Source organism: Amblyomma americanum, chromosome 10, assembly GCF_052857255.1.
Source record: "Amblyomma americanum isolate KBUSLIRL-KWMA chromosome 10, ASM5285725v1, whole genome shotgun sequence".
NCBI classification, from domain to species: Eukaryota; Metazoa; Arthropoda; class Arachnida; order Ixodida; family Ixodidae; genus Amblyomma; species Amblyomma americanum.
In genome coordinates this window covers 120,835,453-120,853,081 of record NC_135506.1, presented here as the reverse complement: position 1 = coordinate 120,853,081, position 17,629 = coordinate 120,835,453, and the positions used below count along the sequence as shown (strand labels likewise).

At 50.9% G+C, this 17,629-nt stretch overlaps 1 protein-coding gene across 1 annotated transcript; it reads right to left on the bottom strand.

Moving 5' to 3' along the window:
- Positions 1 to 15: 15 nt before the first annotated feature.
- LOC144108680 (alpha-scruin-like) lies at positions 16 to 17,321 on the bottom strand. The gene is made up of 8 exons (XM_077641857.1): positions 17,088 to 17,321; positions 15,680 to 15,822; positions 14,835 to 14,954; positions 13,545 to 13,731; positions 3,878 to 4,072; positions 3,327 to 3,538; positions 2,037 to 2,221; positions 16 to 222 (listed from the first exon to the last, which is right to left on the bottom strand). The coding sequence occupies exons 1-8, from the start codon at positions 17,246 to 17,248 to the stop codon at positions 16 to 18; spliced, it is 1,410 nt and encodes a 469-aa protein (XP_077497983.1). The 5' UTR covers positions 17,249 to 17,321.
- Positions 17,322 to 17,629: the final 308 nt, after the last annotated feature.

The window sequence follows — 17,629 nt, the reverse complement described above, 5'->3', positions numbered from 1 at the left end:
AAATCAAAAAATATTTTATTTACAAGCCACAAAGATGGCGCGGCCGCAAAAGGCTGCTGCTACCAGTAGCATGGCGCGGCGACTGTCCTGCTCACAGTTTTGAATGTCACTTGCATTTTTCAGGCGCGGCTGAAGTCCCTCCCCTCTGCGGTAATTCCGGTATGCCTTTTGGATGACGGTCGCTGCCCTCTCACGAATCTGTGGCGTCGCCTTTTTTCCCGGCTGTGAAACACATGAAATTGAGAAAGAGAAAAAATAAGGCCGATTTGTAGCAGGCAAGCATGGCGACAGACTGCAGAGTCTGATGCTGCGGACGCTGTACATGTAAAAAAATAAAAAAAAAAACAATCTTTGAAGGCTAGAAAATTGTGCTTGCTGCTCATGCGGCAGGACCGCACAGCTCTAAGATAAGGAATAAGCGGCAGCTTCCCATAAGACTGAAGATAGAGAGCGCCAGGGACCATTATTTCAAGCGATCCGATCGTTTCCCCCGCTCTGTGCAGAGCGTGGCAAGAATTTGCACAAGAGCAATACTTTCTAGCAGTTCACAATATCAAGTGTGTCGTCTAAATTGTAAGTGAACTTCGTGATCTAAATTTAATAGCCTCCAAAACATGTCGTTCATGATAACGAGAAACTTCATGGAACTGTCACGGTACATTCCGAGCAACTCAGCCCGAACGATTTCTTTAGCGCCATTCAGCCTAGCTTTTGTTCTTTACTGCAACACTCATCGCTCCTCCCTTTTGCTTCGACTTGCCCATCTGAGATCATTAGCGGACATCCCAGCACCCCCGTAGACGAAGTGGCCTAAAGCGGCTGCGGTGCGGAAGCATGGCTGCATTGGAGGCGGCTGCGCGCGTGATAATGAGAAAGAGCGCGTTGCTCCCACAAAGTCCGGCCGTGTTGAGAGAGCACATGCGTGGGCATGCTCGAGCAGCAATGGTCAAGGCAGTTTTCTGCCGTGTATTGTTCGTTGCTGAAAGCATTGGGACGTCACCTTGCGGGTGCTCGCCTAAGTTCATCCATGGGTGGAGTGACCGCACCTTGCAGACAGAAAACCACTACCAAGGCTGTATCTCTGTTGGGAACTAACTAAATGAGCCAGATTTACGCGTTCCATACGTGGGCGCTGTGGCAGGTGTAACATGGCTGTGTTGTCCTAACGTGACCAGGTGTTCTATCCGTATCTGCTGGGTGTGCTTATTCCTTACTCTCACAAGGTAGCTCAGGTTCGTTTAATTCACTACGTGATAGATATTAATTATTAGGTCAAGTGCAAGCAAAAACACTGCTGAAGCAGAACAGCCTCGTGCAACTCTACTCCAATTTTATCTTCGGACAATATGGCTGTCTTCTTTTTGTCTCCGTGTTTTTTTGCCATAATAATAATAATAATAATTGGTTTTTTTGGGGAAAGTAAATGGCGCAGTATCTGTCTCATATATCGCTGGACACCTGAACAGCGCCGTAAGGGAAGGGTGAAGGAGGGAGTGAAAGAAGAAAGGGAGAAGTAGGTGCTGTAGTGGAGGGCTCCGGAATAATTTCGACCACCTGGGGATCTTTAACGTGCACTGACATCGCACAGCACACGGGCGCCTTAGCGTTTTTCCTCCATAAACACGCAGCCGCCGCGGTCGGGTTCGAACCCGGGAACTCCGGATCAGTAGTCGAGCGCCCTAACCACTGAGCCACCGCGGCCGGGCTTTGCCATTTGCATTCAGCTTTTCTGGGACGACCTGTAGTATATATGTACGTCATATCTGCTGGCTTTTTTTTAAATCTACTGTTATATGAGCCGTGGCTACCGCACTTCTCTGTCGGCGGTTTCTCCGATGAACCGCTAAAGGAAACTGCACGAAGTACTCTCGTCTGGGACATGGTACCTGGTAGAACAGCGTTCCACTATGTTAGCATGGAGATGAAGGCGCGAGTGACAACTGATAATCAGGAACGCTTGTTTCGATCGATCGTTGCAGTAGTAGCGGCGTGGAGCAAGACGTGACGCCGATGAGGCGCCCCGTGGCCGGACTCACCCATATACCAGAAAGGCGTAGCCAATCCAAACGATCCGCGGTCGTCACGACGGTGGCCGAGCCCGCCAAGGCCCTCGGCAGAGGTTCACACTGCATGAAACTGCGACGGGCGCGGTCGAAAGCGATCACATCGTCGAGTGGGCGGTTGTTCTCGTCTTGGCCCCCAACCAGGTACACTTCGTATCCTGCGCGTGGTGTCCAGCGTTTCCGTTTACACTCTCAGCCGTGGATATAAGAAGCTCACGACAGTTAATAAAAAGAACCATAAGAACACACAGGGAGAAAAAAATATGTTGAGTATACCTACGAGGCTGTCCTGACCCCGTGTATCTGCGTAAGCGATGCCTTCTACAGCTCTTACGAGTGGAACAGTGTGGCTCTCGATCACCTTAACAATGTCGCGCTCAGTTGTGCTGCACGACAAAAAACGCGCCACAGAATGCGATGTTCATGAGCTGCTTGGGAACGGTTCCACCCGATAATCGAAATCCGTGGAAAGACTCCCAAATGAGAGTCAGTAACAGCAAGTATTGCTCTAAAATTAGCAGTACAATGTTGCTCCTTTCACGGAGTTGGTGCGAGAAGATTCACCCCTGGAGGTCTTCAGTTTTTCGCGGTGCAAACGCCATGTCAGCTATCAGATATTAAGCTTAATTGAATTCTTTTTAAGCATGATGCTGCGTCCTTAAAGCTTAGCCATTTCGGCACCATCTCCGCTTGCGATGTATCTTATGAAGCGAGGACCACCTAATAAAGGAGATTAATGCGGCTAAGTGTAACCGGCAAGCGGCCTGCAGTGTGTTCATTTTGTCTTGCGTAGTTTTTATTTAACATTTAGGTATTTTAATTAGCATTTACCATTTTTAGTTAACATTTAGGTATCTGATAATATAAATTATTTAGATTGGAGGTTTTACCTGTTTATAAAAGCGTGCCGAAAGAGCAGTTTTTAATACTGTCGAATTAAGAATGGAACCTTCAGCGCGCACCAAACCGGGCGGACAGCGGCAAACCTGATTGTTTCCGCTCCGGATGCGTTTCGTTAGCTGCAGAGTATGATCGAGATGGGTGTGATGGGGATACACTAAACACAGCTGAGCTATAAGCGCACGTTGTGAGAAATACCGGACCGAGCAGGCCACTATATCGTGAGCGGTTCCTTCGAATCAAGCGCTCTAGCGTTTCAGCTCGGGTCATGCGACACTTTCGACCATACTAAGGCAGACAGGGTTATCAGCAGCACTCTGCTGGCGGAATGTGTTTGTCAGCGGCTGCCACTAGCATACTCACCTGTCTTTGCCACGCGAACAGAGTGCCTGGGCGATGGCATGTCAGATCGTGGCTCCATGGTGGACGAGGCCAGGCGGAGCACGTCGATGCGCGTGGTGCACTCCACCTTGGGCTTTAGCTCCACGACGCCCCCTACTAGCCAAAGGTCGCGCTGTACGGGCACGGCTGAGGAAAAGGCCCTCTTCTCAGGCATCGCTGGTAGCTCGGCCCAGCTGCAAACACGGGGGGTCTGCCTTTATTGAGCGCAGAGGAGCGCCCGTCTGCCGCCGATTCTCTAATGCAGTTCCCATATAGGCAATAGAAAAAAGAAACGAACGATCATGCACTCACAAAGTTTTCTTTGAACTGAGGCTGAAAGGCCCCAGTGGGGCGCCCTTTTTTGCAAGTGTGGGGGGTTCGTGCGCTGAATTTTGCGCATTTTAATTTTACTTGACGAGTTACCCCCGCCCTCTCCCCTCTTTCCCCCACACACAGGCACACGCATTGAAAACTAAATACAACCGGGAAAAATTCGTCGTCAGACCGTTCTGTGGCGTACAGTGCGCACTTACAAGTCTCTGCTCGGGTCGAACATGTAGATTGAGGCCTGGAGGGCGTCCCCGTCAGGACCGCAGGATATGCCGCCGATGATGTAGACTCGTGTGTCGATTGTGGCGGCAGCCATCCCCATGAGAGCCATCGGCATTGGGTGGATGAGCGACCACTGGTTCGCATTGAAGAAGTAAACTTCAGCGCTGCTGAGCATCCTGCAGAAAGACCGTCGCGTCGATCTGACCACGCCGTAAGGTAAGCAGCCGGCCGCTACTCAGGCACGAGAACTCTCTCTTGCAAGGAGCACCACTGGACAGCGAAGAAACTCCGCTGTTCTTCCTTGAGCTATCCCGTTGACGTACACTTTACTATTCTGGATTGACTTATTTGTTACCAAAACTTCAAAGCTTGTAATGTTTTGCAATGAACACATAACTTTAATGACTAGCAACCGCGTCTCCTTTTTATCTCAAAATACTGATACATAAGTCGTATTCATGAGACTTCTTTATCGCGCAGATCGCTGTACTACTTTCATGGTCTTACTTTGGCATGTATCTAATTGTGCAGAGTGCCAGTGGCGGCTTTCGAAGGCTATGTATAATTAAGAAGACAAATACTCGTAATGATTTATTGCTTTCGCACAAAGACGCTTATACGCTGGCATTTACATTAGAGTTAAGGCCAGCTTGTCTTTTTCCACCCTCCCTCCATGATATGCCAATCATAGATTACTAACGCATTCACCATTAACTCTCATCTCCAGCAGTTCCAAATCCTGGTCTCTGAATGCGTACAGGCAGGCGGTGACCAGCACTGGAGATATCCTGTCTTCCTGCCAGACTTCCTTCCTTATTGGAATTTGATTGCTGTTTTCATGGAGGACGTCAGTGGGTGTGCAGCCGTTATAGATATTTTAACAAAGCTTATAGTGGGGCAAGAATATGCACAACTTTTGGAACAAATATTAGCGCAAAAAGACAAACAAGAAAAGGCAGAGAAAGAGCACCCGTCCTTCTTTTCTCTCCGCCTTTTCGTGTGTTTCGTTTCTGCGCTATTATTTCTTCCAGCCGTTATATCTTCAAGCATTTTTACATCAGGCTGTCATACACCTTCATTCCGTAATACCACCATAACTCCTGAGGTCTAGACTGAGCCGAATGGTTTCTCGTTACCAAAATTTCTAGAATTTACTTGAATAAAAAGGTCTATGTTTTCACAATATAAACAAAAAGCAAAAGAATGTTCTGTTCTGGTCTTCAAATATCCAAAAAAATATTTAATTCGCGTTGACCTTGTTACTCCTCAATAAGTAGCATAATCGAACATAATTTACTGTGAATACCATACGTCTCTGGAGCCGTGAAAAGCGCACTAGTTATACGCAAGCGATGACTTGTGCGCTGAACTTCAGGGGAGCGTACGATATTGGCGCAGATATTGGTGCATTGGCACCTAAAAGAATTATACAGAGCTCTTCAATGAAAATGCCCTTTCTTTATTAGTAGCACAGTCTCGAAGAATTTGATTTTCTTTGCTCCAGGTTGTCGCATGCTTTAATGTTTTTCATCAAGCGATTGGCTGCTGTGCAAATATTAGCAGATCGTCATTAATAATCCCATACAGACCTGTACAGAAATAGCGTACACGTCTCGGAAATTTTATTACCGTTTCATTATTTGCAAAACTGCGCACAATACGAAAGGCTGCCAAGAGGCGGGATATCTGAGCGATGCATATTTGTACATGGAAAAATATTTCATCTAGCACCAGATTCACCAATCAGCGTTTATTTTCCAGTCTAATGCAACGTGGGTTCCGCATGACAGCAAGAGTTGCGCTTTCTTGCAGGGCGTCATTCAGTCTTGTTTCTTTGTGAGCGTTTGATGAAGCGGAGGAACGCCTAAAGCCTGGCCTACATGCAACATTTTTCGCACAAACGCGCCGCGAGCGAACCCTCATGCGGCCCTGCCGCCACACCTGCACCGTCACGGATGCAAGAAGCGGCCGCGATAAACGACCGTGACAGTACAAACTCGGCGGGACGGCCTCGTGGGTTGGGCCCGCGGCACGTTTCCCCGTGCAAAAAAATAATGTGGTTTAGCTCAGCTAATGCAGGATATGCAAAGCGAGAGATGCTGGTGTTGACAATGTTCTAGACGGCGATGGCATTGAGGAAATAAAGGGCGCATAACTGGCTCTCTAGATATGCGGTCGCCTCATGCGTGCTTTGATACATGTGGCGGTGGTGAGAGAGAGATGTGGCCTGAATGCATTAGCGCTCACAGGTTTGTGGCTGACATGCGGCACTGCAGCTGTAGCTAGGTCGCAGCGTTCATTTTATGATCAATCTCTCGCGATCAAACATTAACTGCATGCCACCTCCCAGGGTGGCATTGAGGGCGCGCTGCCTATTCAGTGTGCGGAACGCAATCAAAGCAGGCTTTTGCAGTTGGACACAAACGCCACGCCACGTACATAAAAGCAAGATTGAGTTGAGGTTGAGGTGTTGAATGCTACCGGTGGGGTTAGCCTTGCTTTATCTGCCGGCAATTGCTCCACCGCAGCGTCCCTTCAATATTAACAATGCCGCATCTACCCCGCTAAGCGCACAGTCTCTTATAATAGCACACATTCTCTCCCGCAGTCACCATCTATGCACACAATCAATCCACACAGTTCACATCACAGTCCACTCCAGAAGTCACCATCTATGCACATATTCAGTCACAGTAGAACATAGGGCATTGTAGTGCCACACTCCATGCACAAATTCACTCACAGTATAAAGAGTCCACTCCGGAAGACACCATCTACGCACACATTCAATCACAGTAGGCCATAGTCCGTTCCTGCTGTCACCATTTAAAAACAAGATCCGTGTTCTGCAGAAATGTTAAAAGAATGTGTGCAGCCTCCCTTCTGCATGTCTGGTTTCCACTCGGGTAGACAATGTCCTGCACTGTGCTGTGACGGGTTCCTGTCTTCTTGAAGGAAGCGAACACCACATGCCTTTTCGCGTTGTACTCTGGGCAGTACATAAAATAATGTTCGAGATCCCTGCACACACCACATAAAGAGCAGAGCGGAGACGATGCTATGCCGGTCTCATGCATCCTTGCAGGAGTGCGAGCAGAGGCCGTGCGAATTCGATGTAGAAGGGTCGCCTGAGGTCTTCTCAGTCCCTTGGTCACACATGGCTTGTGGGACGCACTCCACAGGGTACTGAAGTGATCGAGCACCGTTTTCCTGCAGAGACGTTTCCCATCTTGAGGTACTTTTTTTGATGGAATCCTTGAGAGAGCTTTATGGGCGAGACTGTCTGCCACCTCATTACCGTTGACTCCTATGTGAAAGGGCACCCACTGGAAATGTAGAGCAAAGCCTCTGCTGTGCAGATTCTGCACCAAGCGCAGAGAGCTTAGAGACAAGGCGTCAGTAGGGAATCCGCACTATAACCTCTGAAGGGCAGATTTTGAATCAGTTAGGATGACAACAGGTTGAACCGGAGAAGACCCTAACTTCCATAACGCCGCCTCAATAGCAACACTTTCAGCCGTTGTGGAGGATACGACAGCAGTACAGCGTACGGACCACTTACAGTCCAAAGAAGGAATGTAAAAAGCCGCTGCGCTAGCTTGTTTGACCTTGTCCACAGAACCATCCGTGAAAATTTGAAGATGGCAGGCATACTCTGTTTCTAAGTATTCCAGTACAAGCGAACGCGTTGCTGCCAAAGGAAAGCTGCGCTTTGCGCTCACATGGGGAATTGTGACCTTACAGTCGAGGGTCGGAAAAGACCAGGGGGGTTTCAACCGTTTCCTTTGCCTTCGGACATTAATGCTAAAGAACTAAGAGTATTGAGTGCCAAGTAAGCCTTCGACTCATATCTCTTGCAGAGCCACTGGGAAAGGGATCGCCCAGCTCCCGTCTCTCCTAAGCGGTGAAGATGCATTAATAGTCTCTGGGAAGCGATAAGGCTAAGAGGTTTCAATAGGGACTCATGAAGTACTGCCTTATTCGCAGCCGCCTGGGGAACTCCAATGGATCTTCTTAGGCCCTTTCTGTGGACAACTTCGAGACGCTCAAGTTGTGATGCCGAGGGGGAAATTAAAGGTAATTGATACATTATCCGGCTGACCACCAGCGCTTCATGAAATTTGACCGTTGAAGAAGGATGGTTTCCCCATTGCTCACGTGCAATTCTACGGATCACATTGAGACGAGAAGATACAGATGAAACAATCGCGTCTACAGCTTTTCGCCACTGTAGACGGGAGTCAATAATGACGCCCAGGAAACGCGCGTGGTTGAATTGACGGATGCAAGAGTGGCCGAGGTCTATCTTCAACCGCGCTTGACGTCTTCCTACACCTGGAAGCAGAATAAAGCCGGATTTGTCCACTGACAGAAACAACCCAACACCTTGATGGTAAGCTTGTGCCGGAAGTATAGCCTGTCGAGCTATCAGGGCTAATCGCTTGTGTTGGTAGCCAGTAATCCAAATACAGATGTCGTCAGCATAAAGTGACATACGCACTTGCCTGCAACTTTTTTTTAGCGAATCGGGTAGGCCAGCCATTACGGCGTTAATGAGCGTGGGGGAAAGAACACTTCCTTGAGGCACACCTCGTGATAGAACCCTTTCGGTGCTTAACGTACTCCCTAACCCTACACGAACCGCGCGATTACTTATAAACTTGTAAATGAATCTTAACATATGGCCCTGTATGTCCATGCCTTGCAAACTGTTTAGAATTGAGCTCTGAAGCACGCTGTCGTAAGCTTTCGCAACATCAAGAAAAATGGCTAAGGTGGAAAGGCCGAAAGCTCTCTGGTGTTCAATGTGACTGATCAAGTCTAAGACGCTATCTTGGGCACTAAGACCTCGGCGGAATCCTGTCATATATGATGGCAGTGCCTTGCTGTCCTCAAGCCACCATGATAAGCGTTGAGGTCTCTACTCAACCGCGGAGCTGGTTGTGCGCCTTTCCTTTCTTGAAAATGAACGGTCTTTGCAAAGTTGTCAACGCCAATGAACTCTATGAACGCCGACGGCTCAATTGTTTTGTTTGGTTTTTGAGGAAAGGGAATGGCACAGTAACCGTCTCACAAATCTCGAGGGACACACGAACCCCGCCGTAAAGGAAGGGATAAAGGAGGGAGGGAGAGAAGAATGAAAACTGAAACTTGAAAGTTGTATTTTAAGGAAAGGCACTTCGCTGCGCAGCGACGGAACACCTAGCTGTGGCTCGGAGCTACTAGTGGAGCATGTGCAGTAGTGACTAGGGAGCGAGAGAGAGAAGGACGGAGTCGGCGGCGGCCACCTCTGCCGTGCGTGACGTCACTCGTGCTCCCACATACGCCGGCTCGCGCGAAGCGCGGTGTTCACTAACATAGTGAAGCTTTTCGCTTCAAAACGCTCCATGCCGACCAGGTCCATGCTGGCTGAAAAGGTGCAAGACAGCTGGAAAAAGTGCCTCATGACTTTTATTCTTTGCAGTTGTCACAGGCTAGTCTTGTGGCCGAATACAGGCTTTCGCACGCTCTGAATTTGCAGTGCACGCTGTAGACGTTTTACAGCGCCGTGCCATGGGGCTGCCATCTTTGATCACGTGAGACAGCCGCCATTACACGCCTCTTGACTGCTCGGCGTGCGCCTCGACGCGACGGCTGCCGCGTCCGATGGTTCGGTTGCGACAGGCAGTGTTTCGGCTCATACGGTTGTAAAAGACACTAGAGTTTGTCCAAAAATTTTAATGACGTGTGAGAAGCCTAATTTGTTCACTTGAGGCGTGGAAACGGTGTGGGGCTTCATGTCGCATGCGGTGCACGGCTGATTCGATTTCGGACGTTGTCACGGCACTGGAGCACGCCAGGGCGGCAAGACAGGTCGCGCTGCTGCTGCTGCTGCTGCTGCTGCTGCTGCTGCTGCTGCTGCTGGACGTCTCGAGCGATTTTGACAACGTCCACGGCGCACCAATTTTCGCGGTGCTCGAGGAAGCCGGCGTGAGCGGGCGCCTTTTGCGATACGTTCCCGGCTTCCTGAGCGGGCGCACCATGCGCGTACGAGTCGGAGGGAAGTTCTCCGAGCCTCGCTCAGTGGAACTGGGTGTGACGCAGGGCTCTGTCTTATCCCCGTTTTTGTTTAACGCGGCCATGTCGGTGGTGCTGGCCTGCCTCCCCACGAGCGGCCGACACCATGTGTACATGCTCATATACGCGGACGACATTGCTCTGTGGTGCCGGTGGCCACCGGGCGAGGCGCTCCGCGTGCGGGAGTGCCTTCAGGGAGCGTTGAAAGCAATTGACGCCTGCTTGCACGGCCTAGGTCTGTCGCTGAGCGCGGACAAATCGGTAGCCATGGCTTGCGTTTCGCGTTTGCGCGCGCGCCTTGCGCCACTGCCACTGGACGGGACTCCGATTCTTTTGCGTAAATCGGTGAGGTACCTTGGCCTGGACATCGACTGGCGCCTTTCTTTCCCCCCCGCGGCGACCAAGGCCTGTTTGCAGATAAAGGGGACCACCGCCGCCGTGCACAAGCTCACCGCTCGAGGCCAGGGCATCTCCCAGCAAGCCGCGCTGCGACTGTACGACACCGCAGCATTGGGGCCGGCACTGTACTCGTTTCCGCTCGCCTCGGTGCGCAAACTGTACTGGAGGAAACTGGAGCTCCAGCATCGCAAGTCCCTGCGCGTGTGCCTCGGCCTGCCGAACTCCCAGTGCGCCGCAACACTGGCCGAGGCAGGAGCGGGGCCGTTCCAGTCAGTCCAGCTCTAAGCAGCGCGCAGGGCGCTACATCACATCGACCGGCTACATCGCGGACCGGATGGCGGTTCGCTACTGCAGCGGATGCGCACGCACCCACGCTCACGAATGGCTACGGCGCTGCTGGAATACAAGCGCCTAACAGAAGCCGCCACTCTCACCCCCCCCCCCCCCCTTCTACGGCTCCTGTCCGCCCTGGCCTGCTGCCTCGGAGATAGAGAGAAATCGTCGGTATCGCGGGAAAGCGGAGCAAACCCTTCTGCGCAGTGCAGCATGTGACCAGAGCCGGCATACACGAGGAGCTCCAGGACCATCTCCTCGTGTACACCGATGGCTCAGTTGCCCGCGATAGCCGCTCCCTCGCAGCGGCGGCTACCATTCCTGCCCTGCGACTGCACAGCCAGCAACACGCAACATTCCTGGGCTCCTCCACCACGGCGGAGCTGATGGCGATCCAGCTGGGATTTGTCCTGCGGCTCTCCATCGTCCCTCCGCTACCCAGGAGTGCTCCGCAGTGCGACTCCCGCACCGCTCTCACCCGCCGCAGTGAAACGGCCGTGGTACCCCACTAGTGCGCGATATTTCCGCAAGCATCGAGTGCTTAGCGCAGAAAAGATGCGATGCGTGCACAGTGGGTGCCCAGCCACTGCGGCATCGTCGGCAGCGAGGAGGCCGACGAACTCGCGACCGCCGCACATCAACTACCTGCCAGCGATGTACCCCTTGCGGTGGAGGACGTGCGTGCGGTCATCCAGGACTGCCTCCGAAAGCAGCACCCCGACCCACGCATCGCCGGAAGTGAGCGCATCGCCAGCATCAACGGCTGCCGCGCTCTTTCGCGGTCGCAACGCGAAATTATCCTCCGCGCGCGCATCGGCTGCGTGTGGCCTGGGGAACGACGGGTGCGTCACGGACTCGCGACGAGTGATGTGTGTGATGGATGCGGTGCAGTCACTGGAGCAGCTGCTCCTTCGTTGTGCCGTGTTCTCTGACGCTCGTCGCGATATGCTCGCGGCCTAAAGAGCGCTGGGCGTACTTCCAGACTCGCTCAAGACACCATTGTGGCCGCAGGGCAGTACGCGCACCCGTGAGCGAACTACTGTGAGCCTCTGTGCATTTCTCGAACAGACGAGCTTGACGTCCCGTCTGTTTTGCCCCAGGTAGTGACGCGCAGTGACCGGACGTTCCGCGTGCACTACCTTCGACGTAAAACAGCTGGGCACCCCACCCCAGCTGTTGTTTGCAAAGTGTTGTGCGCGCGTGTTTTTATCTTTATTTTTCCACCTTGACTGTACACGCGCACAACCTGGACAAGTTCATTGTTACTCTTTGTAAATAGTGTATATATGACCACTCCCTATGTCCTTTCTTGCGGTCCTCTCACCTCTTTCATTTTACTTCTTCCTACTGCCTTCTATCCTTTATTTCCGCTGCCCCAGCTCATGTACCGCCGCCACAGTGTTGGCAGATGCCGGGGTTTGCAAAAATCTTGTAACTTCTTTTTTTATTATTTTTTATCAATAAACACTTACTACTACTACTACTACTCACGTCGCACAGCCAGCCAACGGATGGATCGACTAATGAATGTCTTTGCATCCGCAGAAGGCTTTGCTGAATTTTGTTTATTGATATTATCTAAAACGTCATGGTTTAATGCTCCCGCGGCATCGCAGCTCGTTGCAGTATTGCGTACATACATGCAGACACCGCTCTATAAAACGCTCACATGCACATCGAAAGCATTTGTTTGGAACCTGTTAACGTTGTTTAGAAAACCAAAAATATTTTCTACTGGTTTGTTAAACACAGATAGGCGACAAAATTAAATACACAAATTTAAATATCATGGTAGCAGTGCCATGCATCAAGCAGCCTTCATGAGCTGGCGTGCAATCACTTCGAAGGATTCCGCGATATAATTTTTATAACACGCGCATGGCTACGCGTTCACACAACACGAAGTTCATAATTACGTCAGCCTGATTCGCATGAAATTTTGGTACGCTTCACGCTCGATATGCGGGCATGAAAAGTCTCGAGGTCTCGTCAATGGTAAGCAATCAGCGTCACTCTGAGCGCTGGCCTGCGGAGTCACCTTTCGTGACTGTCTCGCAGGAAGAAGTGACACCCACCCTGGAGCACTGCAGCCGGAACGCAAAAGCTTCATTGCGAATATGGTCCATGAAAAGCACTCTGCTTGTAGCGAAGTTCAAGAGTATCGCCAAGACGCCGCACAATACAGACGGTAAGCTCTGTTGGTTCGCGCGGCTGCGCATTCAACGATATACAGTAGTGGCATGTTGGAGACTAAAGTCGTCCTTCTTTTCCGTATCTAATTCGGAGTCGGGCATTGCTGTTACTATAATTGCCGCAAACCTTAACTTGCGATCAATGGGGTCTCGCTACACACGCAGGCGCCACTGCACAGCAGCTGAAAGCACGAAGTGACGGCTTCGGAGGCAGCACAGATTGTTCACGCGGCAATGTTGTGCACTTGCCCTAGCAGATTTTCCATGATCGTAATCGTTCTTTCTTTATTGGCTGTCTAGCGTTGGCGAACGTGTTTGTCGCGTTCGCCTTTTCGGAAAGGATGCGTGGCGAACGGCCGCGAAAAGGGGCAGTGCTTCCTTGTGCAGTTCGGTTTCGTGAATCTCGAAAACAATCCAATCCAGCACCTTTAACTCTCCGTCGCAAGTCTTGCAGTCGACAACAGAGCACGTATTTCCTCTGTCCTTCCCCTTCTTCGCATAAAGAACACTGCGGCAGCCACCCGCGATATTTCCATTACTGTGTCGAGGCGTACACGCAGGCGACTTACGAGGCCCGTAATGGCGCCGTGTTCCGAGCGCGTCTGTGGCGCCATCTGGTCTCAAGCGGAAGAACTGCGCACTGTAAACGTCCTGTAAGTGAGCTCACCGGCCGGTGCGATCGATACCGCCGAAGACCATCATGCGGTCATGCCAGCCGACGGCAGCGTGGAAAGCGCGTTCACGGTTCATTGCGGGTAGCTCGATCCACCTCTTCCTTCTGCTACTGAATAAAAAAGCCTTGTTCGATGGCTGCATATGGCCACTGGTCGTCACGCAGAGAGGGTCCAGGCCGCCTGCGCAGATGGCACGGTTGCATTCATGCATGCGCATATACAGCCTATGACGAGTCAGAGGATCGGAAGTATAGGCCGCGCAACTTCAAGCACAAGCCGCAGTGCATGCGATGCGCGCTTAACTTGTAGCGAGTGTTGGCTAAGCTGTTAAGCAGGGTGCCTCGATGCCGGCTCGTATCGAGGCACCCTATGCTGTTGCTTATATGAATACCGAGGCAAGGAAACAAAAAGCAGAAAGACCCTGCGGAAACCTGCCTAGTCTCTAGCACCACGGTTCATCGTGTGCGACCACCCTGCTGTTCCGACTGTATGTGACGATATATGTGTCTCGTAGACCAAAAAATGATAATAATAACGATAAAATCAAACGGACTATGGATAGAGAACAGGACCGACTGTGCATACGACTATCCATGGGACGAACATCAAAGGTCCTGGCCTTCGGGTCGCTCTTCTAACTTTTGTTGTTTTTATATTTAAGGCGTATCAGCAGCTAGGGCTAACAAGCGCTAAGTTCAGGCTTAGGAATGTCAGTTTATAACAGTGCTCAAAGAATTTATTTAACACCTCTCCTTCTTCTACGAACCCCAAAACCCATTAAGCATCTACAACTGCATTTTCTATTAAAATCAAGATAGTGTTAAACAGAATGTTATGGACGTAATACTACACGAAATATCTTGCGTCGTTCTTTTTGTTTACATGAAAATATGGTGTAGTTTACTCTGGGCTCGTCGCCGCAAGCTTAACATAGATGTTTATCTTGTTTGTTGAGTACAATTCTTTTGGGTCAGGCGTGCGTAACGTACACGTTGGAAGCTCTTCCAGCCTAACATGGGCGCTCGAAAAGAGAAGTAACTCTGTTCGCATTCAAATACACAATCAACTTTGACTACTCCACACAGCTTGAAAATTGCTATGTGGATCATCTCTGCAGAAGAGAGGCCTTAAAGTGCCTCCATCACTCACTAATGCCTGGATACCAATTTATGACGGAACACATTTCCTTTTATGAAGTTTGTAGCCGCGTGGAACACTGCATCGCGCCTGGTAGAGCCGACGTTAACGCTGTTTTTGTAGCGGGCGGTTTACACTGCACTCACCGGCCACCATGACGTCGTTGTTGCGCACGATGACGGCCGTGTGGTAGCACCTCGGCTCAGGAATGAAGCCGTAGGACCTCCAGCGATCGTTGCCCGGGTCATAGGACAGCACGGCGGCTCCTGCACGCACCGCGTGCGCGCTGGAATAAGCTTCCTTTTTCCTCCATCATTTCTATGCGCACTTAACACCGAAAGCTTCGACCTGAAGGTCTTCTTGCAGCGTGCGAGCCAAGGCTAAAACACGCTCTATGATTGTGGGAGGCAGGTGCGAGGACCCCGCGAAACAATTACTAGACCACGGGCTTTTCCGACGGCCCAGGATAATACGTCGAAACTATATGGAACGGAGTTAGAGTGTGCGAAATGAAGCCCAAATTGGGCGTGAACTCTAACCTGTCCGTTCTCGTCTCCTAGAAGTCCTTTCCCTGTGCCTTCATTTCCGCCGGCCGCAGCTATGGGGCTTAAGGTACGTGATAGCAGTTCCCGGGGCCGGCAAAATCTTTTCCTCCTTTTTTTTCTTTTTTAATAACCGGTTCTACAACGACTATTACTACTACTTTAAAATGCAGGCATTATATAGAATGGAGAAAGAAACGGAAATGAGTAATACCTCCACGGAGTTAATGTTAGTGCATGTAACGCACACCGATTGGCTGCGTATAGCGATAAAGAAAGATGTGTTACACTGCGTTTTCACTGTGTAAGCATTAAACTGCGAACCAACATAATGATGGCAGAATCATGACTCCCAAGCGAACGAAGCTGCGTTGACAGTTCACGCGTGCATATCGACGCAAGCTGTGGCCAACTCTACGCCCGCGTGTTCCGACTCAAAGGCGGCTTACCATCAGCATAATCGTCTGGTTGGGTAGGTGATATGCCACCGATGAGCATCAGGTTGTGACAAGGCCCTTTGGTGGTCAGTTGAAGTGGGGTCGCTAGGTCGCCGTAAAACGAATCATCGAAAAAGGAAGCCAGGATTTCGTTCCTGGGCACAAGAGAAATAGAAGAAAAAGTTAAAATAAAATGTAACGTACATTCATTGTCACCACCGGCTATTTTGTTCAGTGCGATCGTTTTTGATGCCCACACACTCACACACGTTTTTTTTTTTATGTCAGACTGAAAACGCTGCTAGGCTATAGAAACGCCGCTATGCTTTACCGCTCAGCTATGGTGTGAGAGCTTGAATTTTGACAAGCACCCCATCATTGCTTTTCGTCGCGTTTGGAAGCCGCGTGTTATTACTGCAGTTTATTGCTCCCATCGAACAATGACGGACCATGGCAGCTGAATTCGAGCTGCCTATTATCTTGGCCCGCCCGCCCGCCCGCCCGCCTGCCCGCCCGCCCGCCCGCCCCGCCCGCCCCGCCCGCCCTGCCTGCCTGCCTGCCTGCCTGCTTGTCTGTCTGTCTGTCTGTCTGTCTGTCTGTCTGTCTGTCTGTCTGTCTGTCTGTCTGTCTGTCTGTCTGTCTGTCTGCCTGTCTGTCTGTCTGTCTGTCTGTCTGTCTGTCTGTCTGTCTGTCTGTCTGTCTGTCTGTCTGTCTGTCTGTCTGTCTGTCTGTCTGTCTGTCTGTCTGTCTGTCTGTCTGTCTGTCTGTCTGTCTGTCTGTCTGTCTGTCTGTCTGTCTGTCTGTCTGTCTGTCTGTCTGTCTGTCTGTCTGTCTGTCTGTCTGTCTGTCTGTCTGTCTGTCTGTCTGTCTGTCTGTCTGTCTGTCTGTCTGTTGCCAGGAAGAAAGAAAAGGAAAGTGCACAGGCCTGCCCACTGGCTCAAGCCGAGCCACAATCGCTACCATGTGCAGATAGTAGGAGAGTTGAAAGATTGAGTTCTCGACACATCTCGGTGCGCCAGCCGTTAGAAAGCCGCAGAGGCACACATGCGTAACACATGCGTAACACGCATATACAGAGCGCAACGTTTAAAGCGATATCGATATCGTGATTTTCTGCGCATGCACGTGTACACGGATGTGAGGCATCTCGAACAGCGCCCAGTCGAACTTCGCTCAACGGACAGAAGGCGCAAAAGACAAACGACCGCAGGGGAGGGGGTCAAGGTGCTGACCAGCACGGTTATGAGTGGGACATTTCAGCGTCTGCATAGAAGCAGAAACGCCTTTGGTCCTTGCAGCGTAGCTCGCCTTTCTGCATTTTTGTGACATATATTTCTCACCAAACTATAGGCAAAACTTCGGTGGCCTATTGACAGAAAACAGAGAACAAATAGACTGCCTTGCGATAAATTTTGCTCACCGCTCGTCGACTGTTCTCGGGGTCATCGGCGGCAAAATCTTGCACAGAGGACTCCAGTAGTCCGGGTCGCTTTGCTGACTCGCCGCCAGGCAGTTTAGCGAACTGTGGCATGCGCGCGACTCAGTTTTTGTTTGCCCGCGAGCGGTGTTTGGCAACTGCATAGCGTTCAATCGCGAAGCGCTTCGCAGCCGAGATGCGGCAGACAGCAGATGCGCGGGGTCAGCCGAGCTTATAAATTGGTCACCGCTGCCGTCGTGAGCGCTGGAAATCCATTTTTTTCGTTGTGTACGAATATTTCCTATATCACGTTCTCCCAAGAGAGGCCACGAGCCTCTTGTGAATACCCTCTCCGGCTGCTCTGCCTCATTCCGCGGGAAAGATTGACGTCTAGTAGAAGTATCGTCCCACGCGATTTTCTTCTGGCCTGGGTAAAACGCGGTCATCATTTTCGAGGGTTCTCGTCTCTCCAGGCCAACTTCTGTACGTCGCCCCGTGTTCGCGCTGATACGGCGGTTCATTGTTTCCGCAAAGTGTTTTGCTTG

Excerpts from the sequence above, each read along its gene's own strand:
- LOC144108680 (XM_077641857.1), bottom strand. The coding sequence starts at position 17,248 with ATGCAGTTGCCAAACACCGCTCGCGGGCAAACAAAAACTGAGTCGCGC. Across the intron at positions 3,539-3,877 it reads TTCGACCCGAGCAGAGACTT|CTGGGCCGAGCTACCAGCGA; the intron begins GTAAGTGCGCAC and ends CCGTGTTTGCAG. Across the intron at positions 223-2,036 it reads TACGCCTTTCTGGTATATGG|CCGGGAAAAAAGGCGACGCC; the intron begins GTGAGTCCGGCC and ends TGTGTTTCACAG.